Raw genomic sequence first — 20,805 nt, forward strand, 5'->3', positions numbered from 1 at the left:
TAAATGAAAAATAAATAAATAAAAATTTTAAAAAGAGAAAATAAATAGAGAGTAGAATGGTGGTTACCTGGGACTATGGGGTAGAGGAAATGGGGAGATGTTGGCCAAAGGGTATAAACTTCCAGTTATAAGATGGGTAAGTTCTGGGCATCTAATATACAGCACAGTGACTATAGGTAACGGTACTGTATTATGTATTTACAAGTTGTTAAGAGAGTAAATCTTAAATGTTATCACCACAAAGTATATTTTTTTCCACAAGTATTTGAGGTGATGGATATGTTGATGGATGTGTTAACTAAACTTACTGTGGTAATCATTTCACAATATATACATGTGTCAAATCATCACATTGCACACCTTAATCTTATATATGTTATATGTCAATTATATCTCAGTAAACCTGGGAAAAAAGAGACATTAGATTAAAAAGTAAGGAGATTTTTATAGAGTTTGTAATGTTTCAATTGGTTCATTAATTGTGACAAATGTACAATACTAGTGTAAGATATTAACAATAGAGGAAACTAGCTGTGGGATATATGTGAACTCCCTGTACTATCTTTGCAACTTTTTTGTAAATATAAAAGGGTAGACTACATTTGACCCTTGAACAATGCAGGGGGTGGGGCACCAACCCTCCCCGCAGTTGAAAATCCAAGTATAGCTTTACAGCCATCCCCCTGTATCCATGGTTTTGCATCTGGGGATTCAACCAACTGAGGATCGTGTAGTACTGTAGTATGTATTTAGTGAAGAAAATCTGCTTATGAGTGGACCCACACAGTTCAAACCCCTGTTGTTCAAGGGTCAATTGTATTCTAAAATAATAATTTGAAATAAAGAAAATATTTAAGATGACTGGATCCCATTTGAGTTATAGGTCCTCTCTCAGAAAAAAGGATTGATGTGCTGAGACTCCTAGATAAAAAATAATTTCTAGCTAGATAGTCACATACATAAATATTTTTATAGATATTTCTATAAATGTCTTTTCAGTAGTGTTGAATCAAGTTGCTCTTAGAATACTAGCCATTTAATACAAATGCAATTAGCCATTTTGATATTAAAAGTTTGCTATTTCTTTATGTAGTGTACTGGCAGGTTACAATGGTACCATCTTTGCATATGGACAAACAGGCAGCGGTAAGACGTTCACCATCACAGGTGGGGCAGAGCGCTACAGTGACAGAGGCATTATCCCAAGGACACTGTCATACATTTTTGAGCAATTACAAAAGGTATGAAGCTTTAAGTTCATTTTATATTTGATATATTCAGCAAAAATTTACTGTGGGTGGAAAATTTATCGTGACATTTTGTTATATTATACCTAAATGAGGAAATATTGTGTAGTAACTCTGGCATTTACATTTAAGGAAAGTTTGGGATTTTGCTGAAGAGGTGAAAATCCAGAAGGTGCTTCTCATTAAAGGGGATGCTACTACAGCAAAGGCTCAAAGGGAGTTTGTTCTGATACACCCATGGAGGTTAAAACACATTTTACCAACTTTTATATTTGTCATTAAATTGAAGAATATCCTTTTGCCAAAATGGACCTTTGTTTTAGCTACTAAAGCACTGAATAAGATAATGTGGTTGTACTTTTTCACACTTTTAATGGAAGCCCAGAGGAATTTACCACAGTAAAAATCCTATTGCAATTAATATTATTATAAAGGGGAGTTTCCTATCTATATTATATGCATCATTTATTGTGTGGTTCCAAATGCCTGTTGCTTTATCAAGATTTAATAAAACTAACAATGTAGGTACCTCTATCCCCATTTTATAGTTGGGAAGACTGAGTCTTGGGATATATTTATTTTCCTCTGCATCCTCATAAGTAGCTGATCTGGAGCTTCCATCCCAGGTCTGTGTGATGCCAAACTCTGTGCTTTTTAACCACTACATACCCTGCCTCTGGGTATCAGACTGGCTTTATTTTAATGGTTGTATTTAAACAAACTCTATGTAATGAGTCACTTAACTTCTCTGGGTTTCAGTTCTGCCCTCTGTGAAAGTAGGGACTAAATTGTACTAGAGGATCTCCAGCGTCCCTACTAGTTCCAACAATTCTTTGGTTGTAGCAATTCTGTATAACAAATGTCCTAACTAGGTCAGTGTAACAGTCTTTCCAAAATATCTCAACTGTATGCTGCTTGTATTCTGAGTTGCAAAGATGAGAAGTTGCTGAGATCTGCATAATTCTAATTTCCACCCATAAAGTAGCAATTACCCATTAGTTCAGCTCATCACTCACTAGCGCAAACATGCCAGCTCTGCATGCCAGAAAATTTGGAAAAGCAAGGATAGCGTATAGTGTATATGTTGGATCCAAATCCTTTCTTTTCATTTACTCATTTATTTCTGACATTAGCTCTTCTGTTTTGTTCCCAGATTTCGCCAACTGGGAATATAATTTCTAATAGTTTTTGTTGCTGTGGCCTAATGTGGGAGCGTGCTGTCTTGGGAAAATCACTGAAGTTGGTGCAGGCCAATCTGGTTCTAAGTGCACTACTTACAGGATGTGGCCTTGGGCAGTTCCTTAATGCCTCAGGCTTGTGGAGTAGCTGTGAGAGTTGAATATATTGTATTTAAAGATATTGTCCAGTTCCTGGCACATAGGAGATGCTCAAAAAATGATAGTTATTACTATTGCCATTAATAGCCATATATATATGCACGTGGCCAAATGATTGCTGAACAATTTCAAAGAATCCTTTGAAACTCAGAACAAATGAAGCTAATTCCCCTGATTAAGTTAAACAGAATAAACAAATTCTTTCCTAATAGAAAATCTATTTGTCTCTTTTTAAATTTTGTCTATGGTTACCAAAATACAGTTTTAAAAGTCTAAATATCTCCCAAGTACCTACCATCTGTTGGGTTCATTATTTTATATCTGTTTGTCATTGACATTACTCTAAACCCCATTTCATTCCAAATGATTCTAAATAACTTCTTGGTTTGGAGAGAGCCCATCAGATCAGCTTATAGCCAGGACAACTCCTTGTAGACGAGCAGATTAACACAATGGGGTACAACACATTAGTTATAACCCGACTGAGCTATGGTGAAACAAGTCAGAGGCAACTTTGAAGTTCTTCATAAAGTTTGTCCTCATTGTTTAGCGGAAAAATGCTGACAGGTACTCAGATGCTCCCAGTTGATTACTTTAGAGGACACATGGTGCTCTGCAGAATCCTTAAAGGAAACATTTGACTTATGCAACGTATTTATTTCAAGATAAACTAAGAACTAGTGCATACTGGGTCCTAAAATGCCTGTGAGTGTGATAGGAGCACATTTGCAAAGATTTTAAAAGAAGAAAATTGATTCCATTTATTTTAGAAATCACTGCTCATTATTTTTGAGTATCGTAAGGTTCATACTTGTTTGGGGGCAAGAGAAAAGGCTGTCTGCAGCAAACATGTGTGTTACATTACAGTCTGGCAGTCCTGAAGAGTAAAAAAGGAGTAATAAGGAAAGGTAGCTGCCACATAGCTCAGTGAATTTTAAGTGTGTATTCCAACAAAAGCCCAGAAAATGCAGAAGCCAGAGGAGCCAAAGGCATTATCCCTATCATCTCTGGGCAATGGACTTGCCATTTTCCTGACTTTTTATTATTTCTTCTAGTTTCTGAAAGAAGAGAGTTTCTCCACTGCTGATGAACGTAGAAGTTGGCTGCTCTTTCTGCCTTTCTTTTCCTTTCCTTTTGTATTCACATACTGAATTCTCTATTTGGAGGCTTTCAGAAATAATAATAATAATAATAATAATAATAACAGCAATAATAATAACCTCAGCAACAGCAATGATTTATTGGTGCCTATTAGCAGGCCACACATTTTTGGTAGGATTTAAAATACAGAACCTTATTCCTCTGTCACAGCAGTTCTGCCATATTCTAAAGGTTATTATCCCCAATTTCATGATTAAACAACTGAGGTTAAGGGTGCAGGATCACTCAGTTATAAAGGCAGATCCAGTGTTCTAACCCAGTTTTGTCTGATGCTAAGAGGAACTCATAAACGTATGCTAAAATCTCAAACGGTAATCTATGGGATATTTCACATATGTTCAGATAAGTTTTAGAAATACGTTGTTTTAAACAGGATCTCAGGATGTTGCTGAGTGATTCCCCATGGGCTTTAACTTGCTCTGAGAATCTTTCAGAGATGGACAGTATGTATGCTGATCATGGAACACTTTTTTCCACAAGTATTTTAAGTAATATTTTAGGAAACACTGGATTAGACTAAAGACCACTCAGTCTGTCTAGTATTTGTAGTCTCTGATTCCTGCACTAATTCAAGCTATAATCCCCAAAATTATGCTGATACGATGCCATTACTAAATGAGGTTACTTTAGTCATGATAGACTGTTGATAGCTCTATCAATATAATTGATAGACTGTTTGTCAGCATAAGCAGCCAGAGTCACCCACATCAACAGGCTTTCTGGCATTTGGTTGGGAAAAACTTGATTAGTAAAGATTCAGTCCATGCTGTCACCTTCACAGAACACCAAACATGGAATTTCAGCTGTAGCTTGAGTGTTTCACTACAGTCCTGTGCTGGCTGAGAGCTGCCTTAGTTTTGCATGTATTATTTCATTTTTATGAAATGGTAGTATCTTTATTTGGATAGTTTGAGACATTTTAGGACCAGAGAATCATATTCGTTTTAATCTGAAGAATGCCGAGGGAGTCGTTATCCAGTTTCTTCACCTTAATGAGTGTGGAAACAGAGGCCTGACTTGGTAGGGGCTCAGAGCTAGCATTCCAGCTTTGGATTTGCAGGCCACTGTTCTCTCCCCCATCTCTGTGACTTGGTCTTCTCCTTCTTTGAATAACACCTGTCAGAGGGATTGTCCTGGATATAGATGAGAATCCTCTCTGTGAATATCCACTCTGACAATCTGCCGACCTTCTTGCCAGAAGACACAAATATATTCTCCTCTTATAAGTAGCAAGACTCTAATATTCAGAGAAATGGAAGCATTTGTGTTTTGGGGGAAACAAGAAGTGCTATTATTGATATTTGGTATTGAAAAAGTGAGCTTGGAATTTTCTCGAGACCTGAAAAAATTCCCTTTTTTATTCCATCTCAGAGGGAGTGGGTCCTTTTTGTCTGTTGGCAGAACTGAGAGTAGGACCAGTCACCTTGACTTTTATCCTAATTACATTGATGCCTATATTATTGCATTTCAGCAATGACACACAGAAAATACCTCTCCCTAACCAACAGTTGAATATCCCTAATTTGCCACTTGGGCAAGGAAAATTAACCCAACAGGTAAGGTGCAGGTAGTGAACTGTTAGTGTCCACTCTTACTGTTACCTGATTGATCTAAACTATTTATGTTCCCTGGAATTCACTTTCCATATCTATTTATTGTCTGTTATCTGTCATTGGAAATTTGAATATTAGAAAAGTTAAAAAGGAATTATGATTGAAGATGGTAACTCTTTGGCTACTGAAATTTTTAAACTGAAGAATTCTGTATTCTGTTCTTTTTTCTGTCTGGAAAGTAAAAAATGGTGTGTTATACAGTTCTGCAACCAAGTTGGCTCATTTTAAGTGTATATTGACTTTTTATGTATAATGTGGAACTAATAAAAAATAACAGACTGAAGTTGCTTGTAATCATGGGTGTTGGCTATTGGGGGAAAAAAAGCCTCATACATATGGTAACTGGCAACTTGAAAGTGTCACGAACTGAAAATGTAAACCATACAAAGTGAGAGAGTGAAGGAGGGAAACTGTGAGGAAACTAGTGATAAATGTGTTCATCTTTCTCTAAGCCGAATCGTGATTTATAGCCATTTAATAATGTCTTTCTCTTTCCCAATCAGGACAGCAGCAAAATATATACAACGCACATTTCCTATTTGGAAATCTACAATGAATGTGGTTATGATCTATTGGATCCAAGACATGAAGCCTCCAGTTTGGAAGATTTGCCGTGAGTAGCAGAACAACAAAGAATGGGGGAAAATTACTTTCAGATGTTCCCTTCATTTGTTTTCTTTGAAACTTTGTATGTTTCTGGTCTCAATCATAATTAACAAATACTGGATAACAGAATCTTTTTGCAATATAGTGGATATTTTTTTTCAGTTACAACAAATAGACAGTAGTGATGGGACCCAAAACTGCTTGAAATTCATTTCTTGAGACAATCTTTTTTGGAGTCGGCACGAACGAATGCAGTGAATATTCTCGGAGAGTGGGCGCTGAGAGGATTGATGGGATGTGACAGTACTACTTTGCTCTTGCCACATTAAACCCTTTTACTCCTCTAGTTGTGGCCTTTCTCTGAAGAAGGTATCCAAATTAGCAATAAGAGAATCTGAAAGAGAGAAAATAAAACTTTTTTTCCCCAAATGCTTCTCTGCTGTTATTGACTAACATTGACACGCATTTGGTCAGATTGGCACTGACTGTTTCATAACTGAAATGTAAATAGAGTCTTCAGAGCTTATCTCTTAATGGAATAAGTTACTCTGCAAGCATTTATATAACATTACTCACTGCTTGTTTGAATATTTGCCTAAATTATACATATATTAATTAGTAACAATTCATATACTTTTGTCCAGACATCTTCAGAATGTTGGTAGAGCCAAGAAAATGCATTGTAATATTTTTCTTATTACATATTCTAAAGCAGTTTAAAGTATATATTAATCCTCTGCCAAAAAGGTCAACAACCATTTGCTTATTTTAATTTGCAAAGGAAACAAGAAGAGATAATAAAGCAAATAGGTTATATAACCTTTATATACATTCTTCTGTTAATGTTAAGAGTTTTTACATCTCATCTTTTTTTATGCTAACAATATTTACTAGAGGGAGTTAGAAAAGGGGATTATTGTTGGCACTGTTAATATGTGTATAAAAGTTAAGAGAAAGGAAAGATTACTGACTCCATGGAAGAAATTGATTTTAAAGAAGCTATTGGAAATAACTTCAGGAAAAGGAAGCACTTTCCCCGTAGGAAGGATAGAAACAGCAGCATTAAATACATAAAGGCCATGTGTTGAGGAGTCATGTGAAGTAAAAGCAGGAAGGCCAACGGAAGCCAGCTTTTGAGGGATTTGAATGACAGGCTTTTGGTGTGAGATTGGTCTTTATTCTAATAGGCTTCTTAATTAGTTTTCTAGCCTCCAGTCTAACCTGTATACCTCTAGGCTAACTCTTGTTTAAAATCGTTTTTAACAAGTCATATCTACACGGAAGAGCTTGATAACTTGTTTAGTAATAATCCAAAAAAGAAGGGCTTGGCTATGATGAACATGGAGGAGAGAGAAATCTGAGAGATACGCAATAAATAAATAGAAAGAAAGAAGGGAAGGAAGGAAGGAAGAGAGAGAGGGAGAAAGAGAGAAAAGGAGAAAAAGAAAGACTGAAAGACAGATTATGCCTAGCACCTTGGACTTGATTGGTTTTGCAAAGAAGGTGAATCACAGCAAGTTGGTGCTCTAGTCATTTTACTGACTGAGGAGATGAAGCTCAGAGAGGTAGGACTTGCCCAGGGTTTCAAAACTAATTGGTTAATGGTAGAACAAGGATTAAAAGCAAAATACTCTCACTCTCATGCCAGAATAGCAAAAATAGCTTCAAGATTTTACCACAGGACCTAGAGAATTAAGGAGTAATTGACCTAAAAGGGAGATTTCCATTAGAAAACTTGAGTGGGTGGTGGTGATGCGTTTCACATATATAACTTGGGTCTCTGAGAATACTGCACCGGATGTTTACATTTATATACATTGCTCAGAGGAAAGAAGTATGCCTTAATTGCATTGGTAGTCTCTCTTCCACCTATGCCCAAGTAAGTCCTTAAAATTTTTAGATATTATCTGTTAAATTGAAACTATGAAGGAGACATTTTGAAGATGAGAGTGTAAAGGGAGAGCAACATGAGCCCTGTGAGTCTGAGTCTAATTGATATAATTAGGTGCAGCCTAACTATGGGAAGAGAAAAGTCCTTTGACCTCTAAGAGAGGTAGTGTGATATAGAGAAAAGAGCACTTGATTAGAAGTCAGGAAATTTGGGTTCTAGCCCCAACCTGCAATCTTAATTTTTTTTTCACTTTTCTGGGTTTCTTTTTGTATGTAAAATGTGGACATTGAATTATATAATATTTAACAACCATCCAACCTCCAATGTCTAGAGTTCAAAGATTAGTGACCTCATAAGATAGGATTTATTTGGTGGCTCTTCTCCCCTTCACAAAAGAATAAGAAGTGATCTAGATATTTTCTATTGTCCTGCTAGAGATAGCCTTAAGCCACTTTTTTTTTTTAACATCTTTATTGGAGTATAATTGCTTTACAATTGTGTGTTAGTTTCTGCTGTATAACAAAGTGAATCAGTTATATGTATACATAGATCCCCATATCTCCTCCCTCTTGCATCTCCCTCCCACCCTCTCTATCCCACCCCTCGAGGTGGTCACAAAGCACCAAGTTGATCTCCCTGTGCTATTCAGCTGCTTCCCAGTAGCTGTTTTACATTTGGCAGTGTATATATGTCCATGCTACTCTCTCACTTCGTCCCAGCTTACCCTTCCCCCTCCCCGTATCCTCAAGTCCATTCTCTATATCTGCATCTTTATTCCTGTCCTGCCCCTAGGTTCATCATTACCTTTTTTCTTTTTTTAATTCCATATATATGTGTTAGCATACGGTATTTGTTTTTCTCTTTCTGACATACTTCACTCTGTATGACAGACTCTAGGGCCATTCTCCTCACTACAAATAACTCAATTTCGTTTCTTTTTATGGCTGAGTAATATTCCATTGTATATATGTGCCACATCTTCTTTATCCATTCATCTGTCAGTGGACACTTAGGTTGCTTCCATATCCTGGCTATTGTAAATAGAGCTGCAATGAACATTGTGGTACATGACTCTTTTTGAATTATGGTTTTCTCAGGGTATATGCCCAGTAATGGGATTGCTGGCTCATATGGTAGTTCTATTTTTAGTTTTTTAAGGAACTTCCATACTGTTCTCCATAGTGGCTGTATCAATTTACATTCTCACCAACAGTGCAAGAGGGTTCCCTTTTCTCCACACCCTCTCCAGCATTTATTGTTTGTAGATTTTTGGATGATGGCCATTCTGACTGGTGTGAAGTGATACCTCATTGTAGTTTTGATTTGCATTATGCTAATGATTAGTGATGTTGAGCATCCTTTCATTGGTTTGTTGGCAGTCTCTCTATATCTTCTTTGGAGAAATGTCTATTTAGGTCTTCTGCCCATTTGGGGCTTGGGTTGTTTTTTTGATATTGAACTGCATGAGCTGCTTATAAATTTTGGAAATTAATTCTTTGTCAGTGGCTTCATTTGCAAATACTTTCTCCCATTCTGAGAGCTGTCTTTTCATCTTATTTATGGTCCCATTTGTTAATTTTTGTTTTTATTTCCATTTCTCTAGGAGGTGGGTCAGAAAGGATCTTCTTGTGATTTATGTCATAGAGTGTTCTGCCTATGTTTTCCTCTAAGTGTTTTATAGTGTCTGCCATTACATTTAGGTCTTTAATTCATTTTGAGTGTTCTTAGAGTGTCATAGAGTGTTCTTCCTATGTTTTCCTCTAAGAGTTTTACAGTGTCCAGTCTTACATTTAGGTCTCTAATCCATTTTGAGTTTATTTTTGTGTATGGTGTTAGGAGGTGTTCTAATTTCATTCTTTTACATGTAGCTGTCCGGTTTTCCCTACACTACTTATTGAAGAGGGTGTCTTTTCTCCATTGTATATTCTTGCCTCCTTTATCAAAGATAAGGTGATCATATGTGCATGAGTTTATCCTGTTCCATTGATCTATATTTCTGTTTTTGTGCCAGTACCGTACTGTCTTGATTACTGTAGCTTTGTAGTATTGTCTGAGGTCTGGGAGCCAGATTCCTCCAGCTCTGTTTTTCTTTCTCAAGATTGCTTTGGCTATTGGGTGTCTTTTGTGTTTCCATACAAATTGTGAAATTTTTTATTCTAGTTCTGTTAAAAATGCAATTGGTAGTTTGATAGGGACTGCATTGAATCTGTAGATTACTTTGGGTAGTATAGTCATTTTCACAATATTGATTCTTCCAATCCACATTCATGGTATATCTCTCCATCTGTTTGGATCATCTTTAATTTCTTTCATCAGTGTCTTATAGTTTTCTGCATACAGGTCTTTTGTCTCCTTAGGTAGGTTTGTTCCTAGGTATTTTATTCTTTTTGTTGCAATGGTAAATGGGAGTGTTTCCTTAATTTCTCTTTCAGATTTTTCATCATTAGTATATAGGAATGCAAGAGATTTCTGTGCATTGATTTTGTATCCTGCTACTTTACGAGATTCATTGATTAGCTCTAGTAGTTTTCTGGTAGCATCTTTAGGATTCTCTATTTATACTATCATGTCATCTGCAAACAGTGACAGCTTTACTTCTTCTTTTCTGATTTGGACTCCTTTTATTTCTTTTTCTTCTCTCATTGCTATGGCTAAAACTTCCAAAACTATGTTGAATAAGAGTGGTGAGACAAGGGCAACCTTGTCTTGTTCCTGATCTCAGCGGAAATGTTTTCCCTTTTCACCATTGAGAACAATGTTGACTGGGTTTGTCATATATGGCGTTTATTATGTTGAGGTAAGTTCCCTCTATGCCTACTTTCTGAAGGGTTTTTATCATAAATGGGTGTTGAATTTTGTCAAAAGCTTTTTCTTCATCTGTTGAGATGATCATGTGGTTTTTCTCCTTCGATTTGTTAATATGGTGTATCACATTGATTTGCGTATTTTGGGGAATGCTTACATTCCTTGGATAAACCCCAGTTGATCATGGTGTGTGATCCTTTTAATGTGCTGTTGGATTCTCTTTGCTAGGTTTTTGTTGAGGGTTTTTGCATCTATGTCCATCTGTGACATTGGCCTGTAGTCTTCGTGACATCTTTGTCTGGTTTTGGTATCAGGGTGATGGTGGCCTCGTAGAATGAGTTTGGGAGTGTTCCTCCCTCTGCTATATTTTGGAAGAGTTTGAGAAGGATAGGTGTTAGCTCTTCTTTAAATGTTTGATAGAATTTGCCTGTGAAGCCATCTAGTCCTGGGCTTTTGTTTGTTGGAAAAGTTTTAATCACACTTTCAATTTCAGTGCTTGTGATTGGTCTGTTTATATTTTCTATTTCTTTCTGATTTAGTCTTGGAAGGTTGTACTTTTCTAAGAATGTGTCCGTTTCTTACAGGTTGTCCATTTTATTGTCATATAGTTGCTTGTAGTAATCTTTCATGATCCTTTGTATGCAGTGTCAGTTGTTACTTCTCCTTTTTCATTTTTAATTCTATTGATTTGAGTCTTCTCTCTTTTTTACTTGATGAGTCTGGCGAATGGTTTATCAATTTTGTTTATCTTCTCAAAGAACCATCTTTTAGTTTTATTGATCTTTGCTGTTGTTCCCTTCATTTCTTTTTCATTTATTTCTCATCTGATCTTTATGATTTCTTTCCTTCTGCTAACTTTGGGTTTTTTTTGTTCTTCTTTCTCTAATTGCTTTAGGTGTAAGGTTAGGTTGTTTATTTGAGATGTTTCTTGTTTCTTGAGGTAGGATTGTATTGCTATAAACTTCCCTCTTAGAACTGCTTTTGCTGCATCCCATAGGATTTTGGTCATCGTGTTTTCATTGTCATTTGTTTCTAGGTATTTTTTTATTTCCTCTTTGATCTCTTCAGTGATCTCTTGGTTATTAAGTAGTGTATCGTTTAGCCTCCATGTGTTTGTATTTTTTACAGATTTTTTCCTGTAACTGATATCTAGTCTCATAGCATTGTGGTTAGAAAAGAATCTTGATACGATTTCAATTTTCTTAAATTTACCAAGGCTTGATTTGTGACCCAAGGTATGATCTATCCTGGAGAATGTTCCATGAGCAGTTGAGAAGCAAGTGTATTCTGTTGTTTTTGGATGTAATGTCCTATAAATATCAATTAAGTCCATCTTGTTTAATGTATCATTTAAAAGTTTGTGTTTCTTTATATATTTTCTGTTTGGATGGTCTGTCCATTGGTGAAATTAGGGTATTAAAGTCCCCTACTATGATTGTGTTACTGTAGACTTCTCCTTTTATGACTGTTAGCATATGTATTGAGGTGCTGTTTGCCTTATGTATGGAGGTGCTCCTATGTTGGGTGCATAAATATTTACAATTGTTATATCTTCTTCTTGGATTGATCCTTTGATCATTATGTAGTGTCCTTGTTTCTCTTGTAATAGTCTTTATTTTAAAGTCTATTTTGTCTGATATAAGAATTGCTACTCCAGCTTTCTTTTGGTTTCCATTTGCATGGAATATCTTTTTCCATACTCTCTCTTCCAGTCTGTATGTGTCCCTAGGTCTGAAGTAGGTCTCTTGTAGACAGCATATATGCAGGTCTTGTTTTTGTATCCATTCAGCCAGTCTGTGTCTTTTTGTTGGAGCATTTAATCCATTTACACATAAGGTAATTATCGATATGTATGTTCCTATTACCATTTTCTTAATTGTTTTGGGTTTTTTATTGTAGTTCTTTTCCTTCTCTTTTCCTTCTCTTGTGTTTCCTGCCTAGAGAAATTCCTTTAGCATACCTTGTAAAGCTGGTTTGGTGGTGCTGAATTCTCTTAGCTTTTGCTTGTCTGTTTTAATTTCTCTGTCAAATCAGAATGAGATCCTTGCTGGGTAGAGTAATCTTGATTGTAGGTTTTTCCCTTTCATCACTTTAAATATGTCCTGCCAGTCCCTTCTGGCTTGCAGAGTTTTTGCTGAAAGATTAGCTGTTAACCTTATGGGGATTCCCTGTATGTTATTTGTTGTTTTTCCCTTGCTGCTTTTAATATTTTTTCTTTGTATTTAATTTTTGATAGTTTGATTAATATGTGTTTTGGTGTGTTTCTCCTTGGATTTTTCTTGTATGGGACTCTCTGTGCTTCTTGGACTTGATTAACTATTTCCTTTCCTATATTAAGGAAGTTGTCAACTATAATCTTTTCAAATATTTTCTCAGTCCCTTTCTATTTCTCTTCTTCTTCTGGGACCCCTATAATTCAAATGTTGGTGCATTTAGTGTTTGTCCCAGAGGTCTCTGAGACTGTCCTCAATTCTTTTCATTCTTTTTCTTTATTCTGCTCTGCAGTAGTTATTTCCACTATTTTATCTTCCAGGTCACTCATCCGTTCTCAGCCTCAGTTATTCTGCTATTGATTCCTTCTAGAGAATTTTAAATTTCATTTATTGTGTTGTTCATCATTGTTTGTTTGCTCTTTAGTTCTTCTAGGTCCTTGTTAAACATTTCTTGTATTTTCTCCATTCTATTTCCCAGATTTGGAACAACTTTACTATCATTACTCTGAATTCTTTTTCAGGTGGACTGCCTATTTCCTCTTCATTTGTTTGGTCTGGTGGGTTTTTACCTTGCTCCTTCATCTGCTGTGTGTTTCTCTGTCTTCTCATTTGTCTTAGCTTATTGTGTTTCGGGTCTCCTTTTCACAGACTGCAGTTCCGTAATTCCCATTGTTTTTGGTGTCTGCCCCCAGTGGGTAAGGTTGGTTCAGTGGGTTGTGTAGGCTTCCTGGTGGAGGGGACTAGTGCCTGTGTTCTGGAGGATGAGGCTGGATCTTGTCTTTCTGGTGGGCAGGACCACGTCCAGTGGTGTGTTTTGGGGTGTCTATGACCTTATTATGATTTTAGACAGCCTCTCTGCTAATGGGTGGGGTTGTGTTCCTGTCTTGCTAGTTGTTTGGCATGGGGTGTCCAGCACTGTAGCTTGCTGGTCATTGAGTGGAGCTGCGTCTTAACGTTGAGATGGAGCTCTCTAGGAGAGCTTTTGCTGTTTGATATTACATGGAGCCAGGAGGTCTGTGGTGGACCAATGTCCTGAACTTGGCTCTCCCACCTCAGAAGCAGAGGCCTGACGTCTGGCCAGAGCACCAAGACCCTGTCAGCCACACGGCTCAAAAGAAAAGGGAGAAAAAAAGAAAGAAAGTAAAATAACATAAAGTTATTAAAATAAACAGTAATTATTAAAAATAAAAAACTTAAAAAGTAATAAAAAAAGAAAGAAGAGAGCAACCAAACCAAAAAATAAATCCACCAATGATAACAAATGCTAAAAACTATACTAAAAATAAATAAATAAAATGGACAGACAGAACCCTAGGACAAATGGTAAAAGCAAAGATACACAGACAAAATCACCAAAGAAGCATACACACACACACACTCAAAAAGAGAAAAGGGAAAAATATATATCTATATCGTTGTTCCTAAAGTCCACAGCCTCAATTTTGGGATGATTCATTGTCTATTCAGGTATTGCACAGATGCAGGGTACATCAAGTTGATTGTGGAGATTTAATCCGCTGCTCCTGAGGCTGCTGGGAGAAATTTCCCTTTCTCTTCTTTGTTTGAATAGTTCCTGGGGTTCAGCTTTGGATTTGGCCCCGCCTCTGCATGTAGGTTGTCTGAGGGCATCTGTTCTTTGCTCAGACAGGATGGGGTTAAAGGAGCAGCTGATAAGGAGGCTCTGGCTCACTCAGGCTGGGGGGAGGGAGGGGTATGGAATGCGGGGCAAGCCTGTGGCAGCAGAGGCCAGCGTGACGTTGCACCAGCCTGAGGTATGCCGTGTGTTCTCCTGGGGAAGTTGTCCCTGGATCATGGGACCCTGGCAGTGGTGGGCTGCACAGGCTCCCGGGAGGGGAGGTGTGGATAGTGATCTGTGCTCGCACACAGGCTTCTTGGTGGCTGCAGCAGCAGCCTTAGCATTTCATGCCCGTCTCTGGGGTCCGCGCTGATAGCCACGGCTTGAGCCTGTCTTCTGGAGATCGTTTAGGCAGTGCTCTGAATTCCCTCTCCTCGCGCATCCTGGAACAATGGTTTCTTGCCTCTTAGACAGTTCCAGACTTTTTCCCAGACTCCCTCCCGGCTAGCTGTGATGCACTAGCCCCCTTTAGGCTGTATTCACACAGCCAACCACAGTCCTCTCCCTGGGGTCCAAGCTCTGGAGCCGGAACCTCAGCTCTCAGCCCCCACCAGCCCTGGCGGGTGAGCAGAGAAGCCTCTCAGGCTGGTGAGCGCTGGTTGGCACCAATCCTCTGTGCGGGAATCTCTCCGCTTTGCCCTCTGCACCCCTGTTGCTGCGCTCTCCTCCGTGGCTCCGAAGCTTCCCTCCCCGCCCACCCCTGTCTCCGCCAGTGAAAGGGCTTCCAAGTGTGTGGAAACTTTTTCTCCTTCACAGCTCCCTCCCAGTGGTGCAGGTCCCATCCCTATTCTTTTGTCTCTGTTTTTTCTTTTTTCTTTTGCCCTACCCAGGTACGTGGGGAGTTTCTTGCCTTTTTGGAAGTCTGAGGTCTTCTGCCAGCGTTCAGTAGGTGTTCTGTAGGAGTTGTTCCACATGTAGATGTATTTCTGATGTATTTGTGGGGAGATCTCCACGTCTCACTCCTCCACCATCTGGAATCGGGCACCTTAGGCCTCTTGAGAGCAAGGACAAAGCCTTAATTCACTCTGTGTCTCTGCACTTCCCAGTGTGACTGGCATTTAGTAGTGGTTCTCAGTGTTGGTCAGATTGTCTCTATAGCTGGTGCCAGCTTTCTGTCTTAAACTAGTACTCCTTCTTTAGTAGCTTTGTCCTCTTGTTGGAGAATGAGTTCACTGACTCAAGTCAGAAGTGCCCTCAGTTTCAAAACAGATGTTTTCAATGAACTACCACACACACACACACACACACACACACACACACACACACGCATACAAAAGTGGTTTGAAAGATTTTCTTATCTTACATTTCAGACTATAATTACATGATACCAAACCTCATTAAAATAAAAATGAGAAGATTCTCATTAAGAAAAAAGATTCCCATATGCCAGGACTATGGCCTGTTTACTTCATATATATTCAGTAGTATAAAATTCCAAAACAACTCAAGAGCTGCATAGTCTTTTGGTGTGGGGATAATGGGATTTGACTGGTATTGAGTCTGCTAGTTTTCTGGGGGTTTTAGAGGATTTGCCTTTCATTAAGGTAGAAAGCAATTCTTTATAATGGGGTGTGACTTTTGCTGTACCTGGATTGGATTAAGCGTACGCACTGTTAGTCTGGTTTCACACACTTTTGAACTGGGACAAGCTCTAACTCTGAAATCCTATGAGTTAGGCTGACTGGCGTTATTTGTTGTGAGCTGGAATGTCCCAAGCACTCTGAATACCATCCAAAAGCAGTAGGCAAAATGTCTGTTGACCTTGGTCCTCTCCTGCAGTCATCGATTTGAGGGGCAATGACAATATACACATTTGATTCCTTCCACATTCTTAAACTTGGCTTAACCATGTAAAATGGAATTCAAGGTCATTTTGATATTGTACAATAATAGCCTCAGTAACAGGTTCCTTACCACTGAGCAACACAGCTTCCCCCAAATCACATGATGGATGCTCTTGTTTTTCTCACATGTACTCTGCCTTTTCTGTGTCTTCTTCTCTTATATTCTAATGAGTTCTACCTCTCTGCCCTTGCAGAAGCATATGCCTATTGACTACTTGTAGACTTTGTATACATGCTGTCAGGGCACCAAGCTAAAGTCAGTCACTTTTTGCAATTATCGCTCTAGTCATTTGGCAATGAGTTTTTAGATACAAGACCAAAGCATGATCTGTGAAAGAAAAAATACATAAGTAGAATTCATTAAAATTCAAAACATCTGCTCTCTGAAAGACACTGTCAATAGACTAAAAAGACAAACCAGAGACTTAGAGAAAATATTTCCAAACACATATCTGATAAAGGACTTGTATCCAAAACATTCAAAGAACTCTTAAAACTCAACAATAAGAAAACAACTCAATTAAGAAATGAGAAAAAGATCTGAAGAGACACCTCACTGAAGAAGATATGTAGATGATAAATAATTATATGAAAGATGCTCAACATCTTCTGTCGTTAAAGAATTGTAGTTAAAACAGAAGATACCACTACACACCTTTTAAAAATTTTAAACTGGCAATACCAAATGCTAACAAGAAGGCAGAACGACTGGAACTCTCATTCATTGCTGGTGGGAATGCAAAATGGTACAGCCACTTTGGAAGACAGTTTCCAATTTCTAACAAAATTAAGTATAGTCTTACCATATCATCTAGCAGTCATACTCCTAGGTATTTAACTGAGCTGAAAATTTATAACAGCACAAAAACCTACCCACAAATGGATATACCAGCCTTATTCATAATTGCCAAAAAACCAAAAGCAACCAATATATCCCTCAATAGGCAAATAGAAAACAAACCGTGGTACATCCATGCAGTGGAATATTATTTGGCAATAAAAAGAAATGAGCTATTAAACCACAGAAAGACATGGAGGAACCTTAAATGCATATTGCTAAGTGCAAAAGCCAGTATGAAAAATCTATACACTGTACAATTCCAACTGTATGACATTCTGGAAAAGGCAGAACTATTGAAACAGTAAAATATCAGTGGTCGCCAGTGATTGAGGAGGGTTTCCAGGGATAGAGGGATGAATAGGTGAAGCACAGAGGATTTGGGGGCAGTGAAACTATTATATATGATACTGTAATGGTGGGCACATAACTTCATGCATTTGTCAAAACCCATAGAATTTACAACACAGACTGAACCCTGATGTAAACTATGGATCTTTAAGTTTAATAAAACAGCAGTTACAAAAAGGAATGAACTATTGATACACTTAACAACTTGGATGAATCTCCAGGGAACTATGCTGAGTGTAAAAAGCCAATCCCCAAAGGTAATAGGCTTTGTGATTTCAATTTTGTAATATTCATTAAATGGCAGAATTAGAGAAGTAGATCACAGGTTAGTGGTTGACAGGAGCTAGGGAGGGAAGCAGGAATGGTTAGATGAATCCAGTGATGGATCCTTGTAGGGAGGGACTCTTCTGTATCCCGACTGTGGCTGCGGATACACACAGCTGTCAAAATGCATAGAACTAAAGCACATACGCACACGTGAGCATAAGCAAAACTGGGACATCTGAACTAAATCAGTGGATTGTATCAATGCCAATGTCCTTGTTGTGATATTTTAATATCGTTTTACAAGATGTTACCATGGGGAAAAACCGGGTAATGGGTACATGGGATCTCTCTGCATTATTTCTTACAGCTGCATGTAAATCTACAATTATCACAAAAAATAATTTTAATTTAAAACAGTAAGTGGCTATATTTTTATCTATAGACATATATACGCATATACACACGTGTGTGTTAAAGTTATTCTGCATTTAGTAATTTAAATGAAAATAGAACTTCTACTTTTGAAAGCTCATTATGTCATATGCTATAAAGGGAATATAGTTAGAATCTAAGTATGTCTCATGAAGTAAAACAGTATAACTACTGGCCTTAACCATAGGGAAAATAGTCACCTTACTTTAGTATAATTTTAGTATTCCTAAATAGGGATGCATATTCCATTTAAGGTTCCAAAGACAGTCATGGTTATTACTGTTAAAAAAAAAGTCAGTAAAGTCTAGTGTTCAGTATTGAAATCTTGTCTGTGTTGTGATTTTTAAATAATTTGTCATCAAAGGAGAAAAAGTTGACAGATGTTAAATTTAATTCACCATATTTCTAATACCTACTGGATATAAAACACTGCTAAGTGCCACAGGAGTTACAGAAGTGTCTGCCTTCCTGGCTTACAGCCTAGTCATGTGGAATCACTCATGTGTTTAGCAAACATTTATTGAGGTCCAACTTGGTTCCACACACTATGCTAGGCACTGAGCTTACTAACATAGTCTTTGCCTTCCTGGAACTCATAGCACAGTGGATAAAAATAGTACAAAATAGCATAAAGTGGAATATGAAAATCATAAGAGAGGTGCAAAGAATGACAAGGACTTAAAGGAGAAAGAAATCACATCAGGTCAAGCAAACAGAAAAGGACTCATAGAGGAGATGGTGTGTGAAATAGCCCTTGAGGGAAGGGCTAGGACTTGGAGCAGCGAAGTGTGGCATTCACGTGGAAACAAAGGTAGGGAAGTTGCAAAGCATAGAGCTTGTTCTGTGACAGTTAATAAATCTGTTCAGCAGGAACCCAGTAAGGGAGCAGGTGAGAACATTAAGATTGGACAGGTATGAAAGCAAGGATTTGGCAGACAAGATCTAGCCGTTGGAGATTTTTATTCCAGGGCACAGCATGACTGGAACTACCTTTCAGGAAGAAAGATCAGTCAGTAGTGTACCGGACAGGAATGAGATGGATGGAGGTCAGAGTGAGCCCAGAGCATTATGGGAAGTTATTAGGACCATACACGTGGCAGTGGGAGTAAGGAGGGGCAAAATTGGAAGATGTTATAATCCTGTGGCTCTAAATTTAACTACGTGTAAGAAGCACCTGGAATGACTGTTAAAAATGCAGATTCCTGGCCTCCACCTCCAGAAGGTTCAATTATGTTTGAATAAGCATCCCAGGTGCTTCTAACACAGATGGTCTGCCTTAATCCCTTCACTCATCCACCTGGGGAAAGTTTTTTTTAGAGGTACCAGGGAAAACCTCTCATTTAAGGAAGTGGGTATCATTGTTACAGAGTCTAAGCTCGTACTGCTCGCCAATAATTGCGAGACGAGTTATTGGGGCGAGGAATGATGACTTTATTCGGAAAGCCGGCAAACCGAGAAGATAGTGGGCTCATGCCCCAAAGAACCATCCTGCCTGAGTTAGAGTTCAGGCTCCTTTTATACTAAAAGGGGAGGGAGTAAAGTCCAACACTTCCTGATTCCCATCAGCCTCCGGAGGAGATGCGTTAATTTATTCCTCCCTGCAGTCATTCATGGGGGGGTCTGGTCAGGATGTTTCCTGTGAGCTAAACAAAGGTATTTTAGCTTAATGCTCATTACCTGGGAAGCAGGGTTCCCGGAGATGGGCCATTATGCATACTTTAAGCTTATAGGCAACATCCCTTTAGTGATTAACTTGTAGTAGAATACAAAAGCTTCTTCCCTATTACTTCATAATACATGTTTTATAGATGACTAAACTAAGGTTCACATAGATTGTGTGATATTTCCCCCAAATTCTGTGTCTGCTAAGAGATAGGATATCAACCTCAGTCAGTCAAACATTAGAGCTGGGGGTGATGGTGCTCTTGCCAGGAGGATCCGTTTTTATCCTGGTTTTCCATCTGAGCTCTGAGCCGACTGTGGTTTCTGGGCTTCTTCAGGCCCTGGGAGCCTCTTGTGTGAGCCAAAGCTTTGAGTCCAGTGCAGCTCTGTCTGTTGTGTGTCAGACACTCTGCAAGGCTGAGAGTATCTGTTCCTGACCTCAAAGGGCTCTCATCTAGTAGAACAGACTCATGTACTGATCATTTTCATCTTACATAGTAAGTGACAAGATGCCTTGGGTTCTCTGAGGACACAGATTTCAACCTGGGGTTCAGAGAAGACTAGAGGAAAACTCTGCCACATTATAGTCTCCAACCTCACCTGGGCCCTCAGCCTGCTAAGCAATATCTTCATGTTCCCAGAACTTTTTCTCTCACGCCTCACAATAATTATGTCAAACGTATGTCTCTGTCGTCGAGAGCTACCTGTCCCAGTTCTCTCCGATGCCGATTGTATCCTTACCTCAGAGAATATGGAAGTTGTCAGACATGAATTCTCTCAACTTCCTGCCTTCCTCCCTTTTTCCCTATCACCTGTGTTCCTCTCATCTCAGGAAACTCTGTCCTTTTGAAAGCCAGTCCTTCCACTTATGCTCTGGACACCCCTTGTATCAGCACCAAATA

General features: G+C 38.3%; 1 protein-coding gene across 1 annotated transcript in view; it reads left to right on the top strand.

Moving 5' to 3' along the window:
* Window positions 1–20,805, top strand: part of KIF6 (kinesin family member 6) — a 383,680-nt gene that overhangs the window by 76,298 nt on the left and 286,577 nt on the right. The window contains exons 4-5 of the mRNA XM_060021290.1: window positions 1,094–1,241; window positions 5,862–5,971. Coding sequence (XP_059877273.1) covers window positions 1,094–1,241; window positions 5,862–5,971 — 258 coding nt within the window. The remainder of the gene's footprint in view (window positions 1–1,093; window positions 1,242–5,861; window positions 5,972–20,805) is intronic.

Source organism: Delphinus delphis, chromosome 10 (genome assembly GCF_949987515.2).
Source record: "Delphinus delphis chromosome 10, mDelDel1.2, whole genome shotgun sequence".
Taxonomy (NCBI): domain Eukaryota; kingdom Metazoa; phylum Chordata; class Mammalia; order Artiodactyla; family Delphinidae; genus Delphinus; species Delphinus delphis.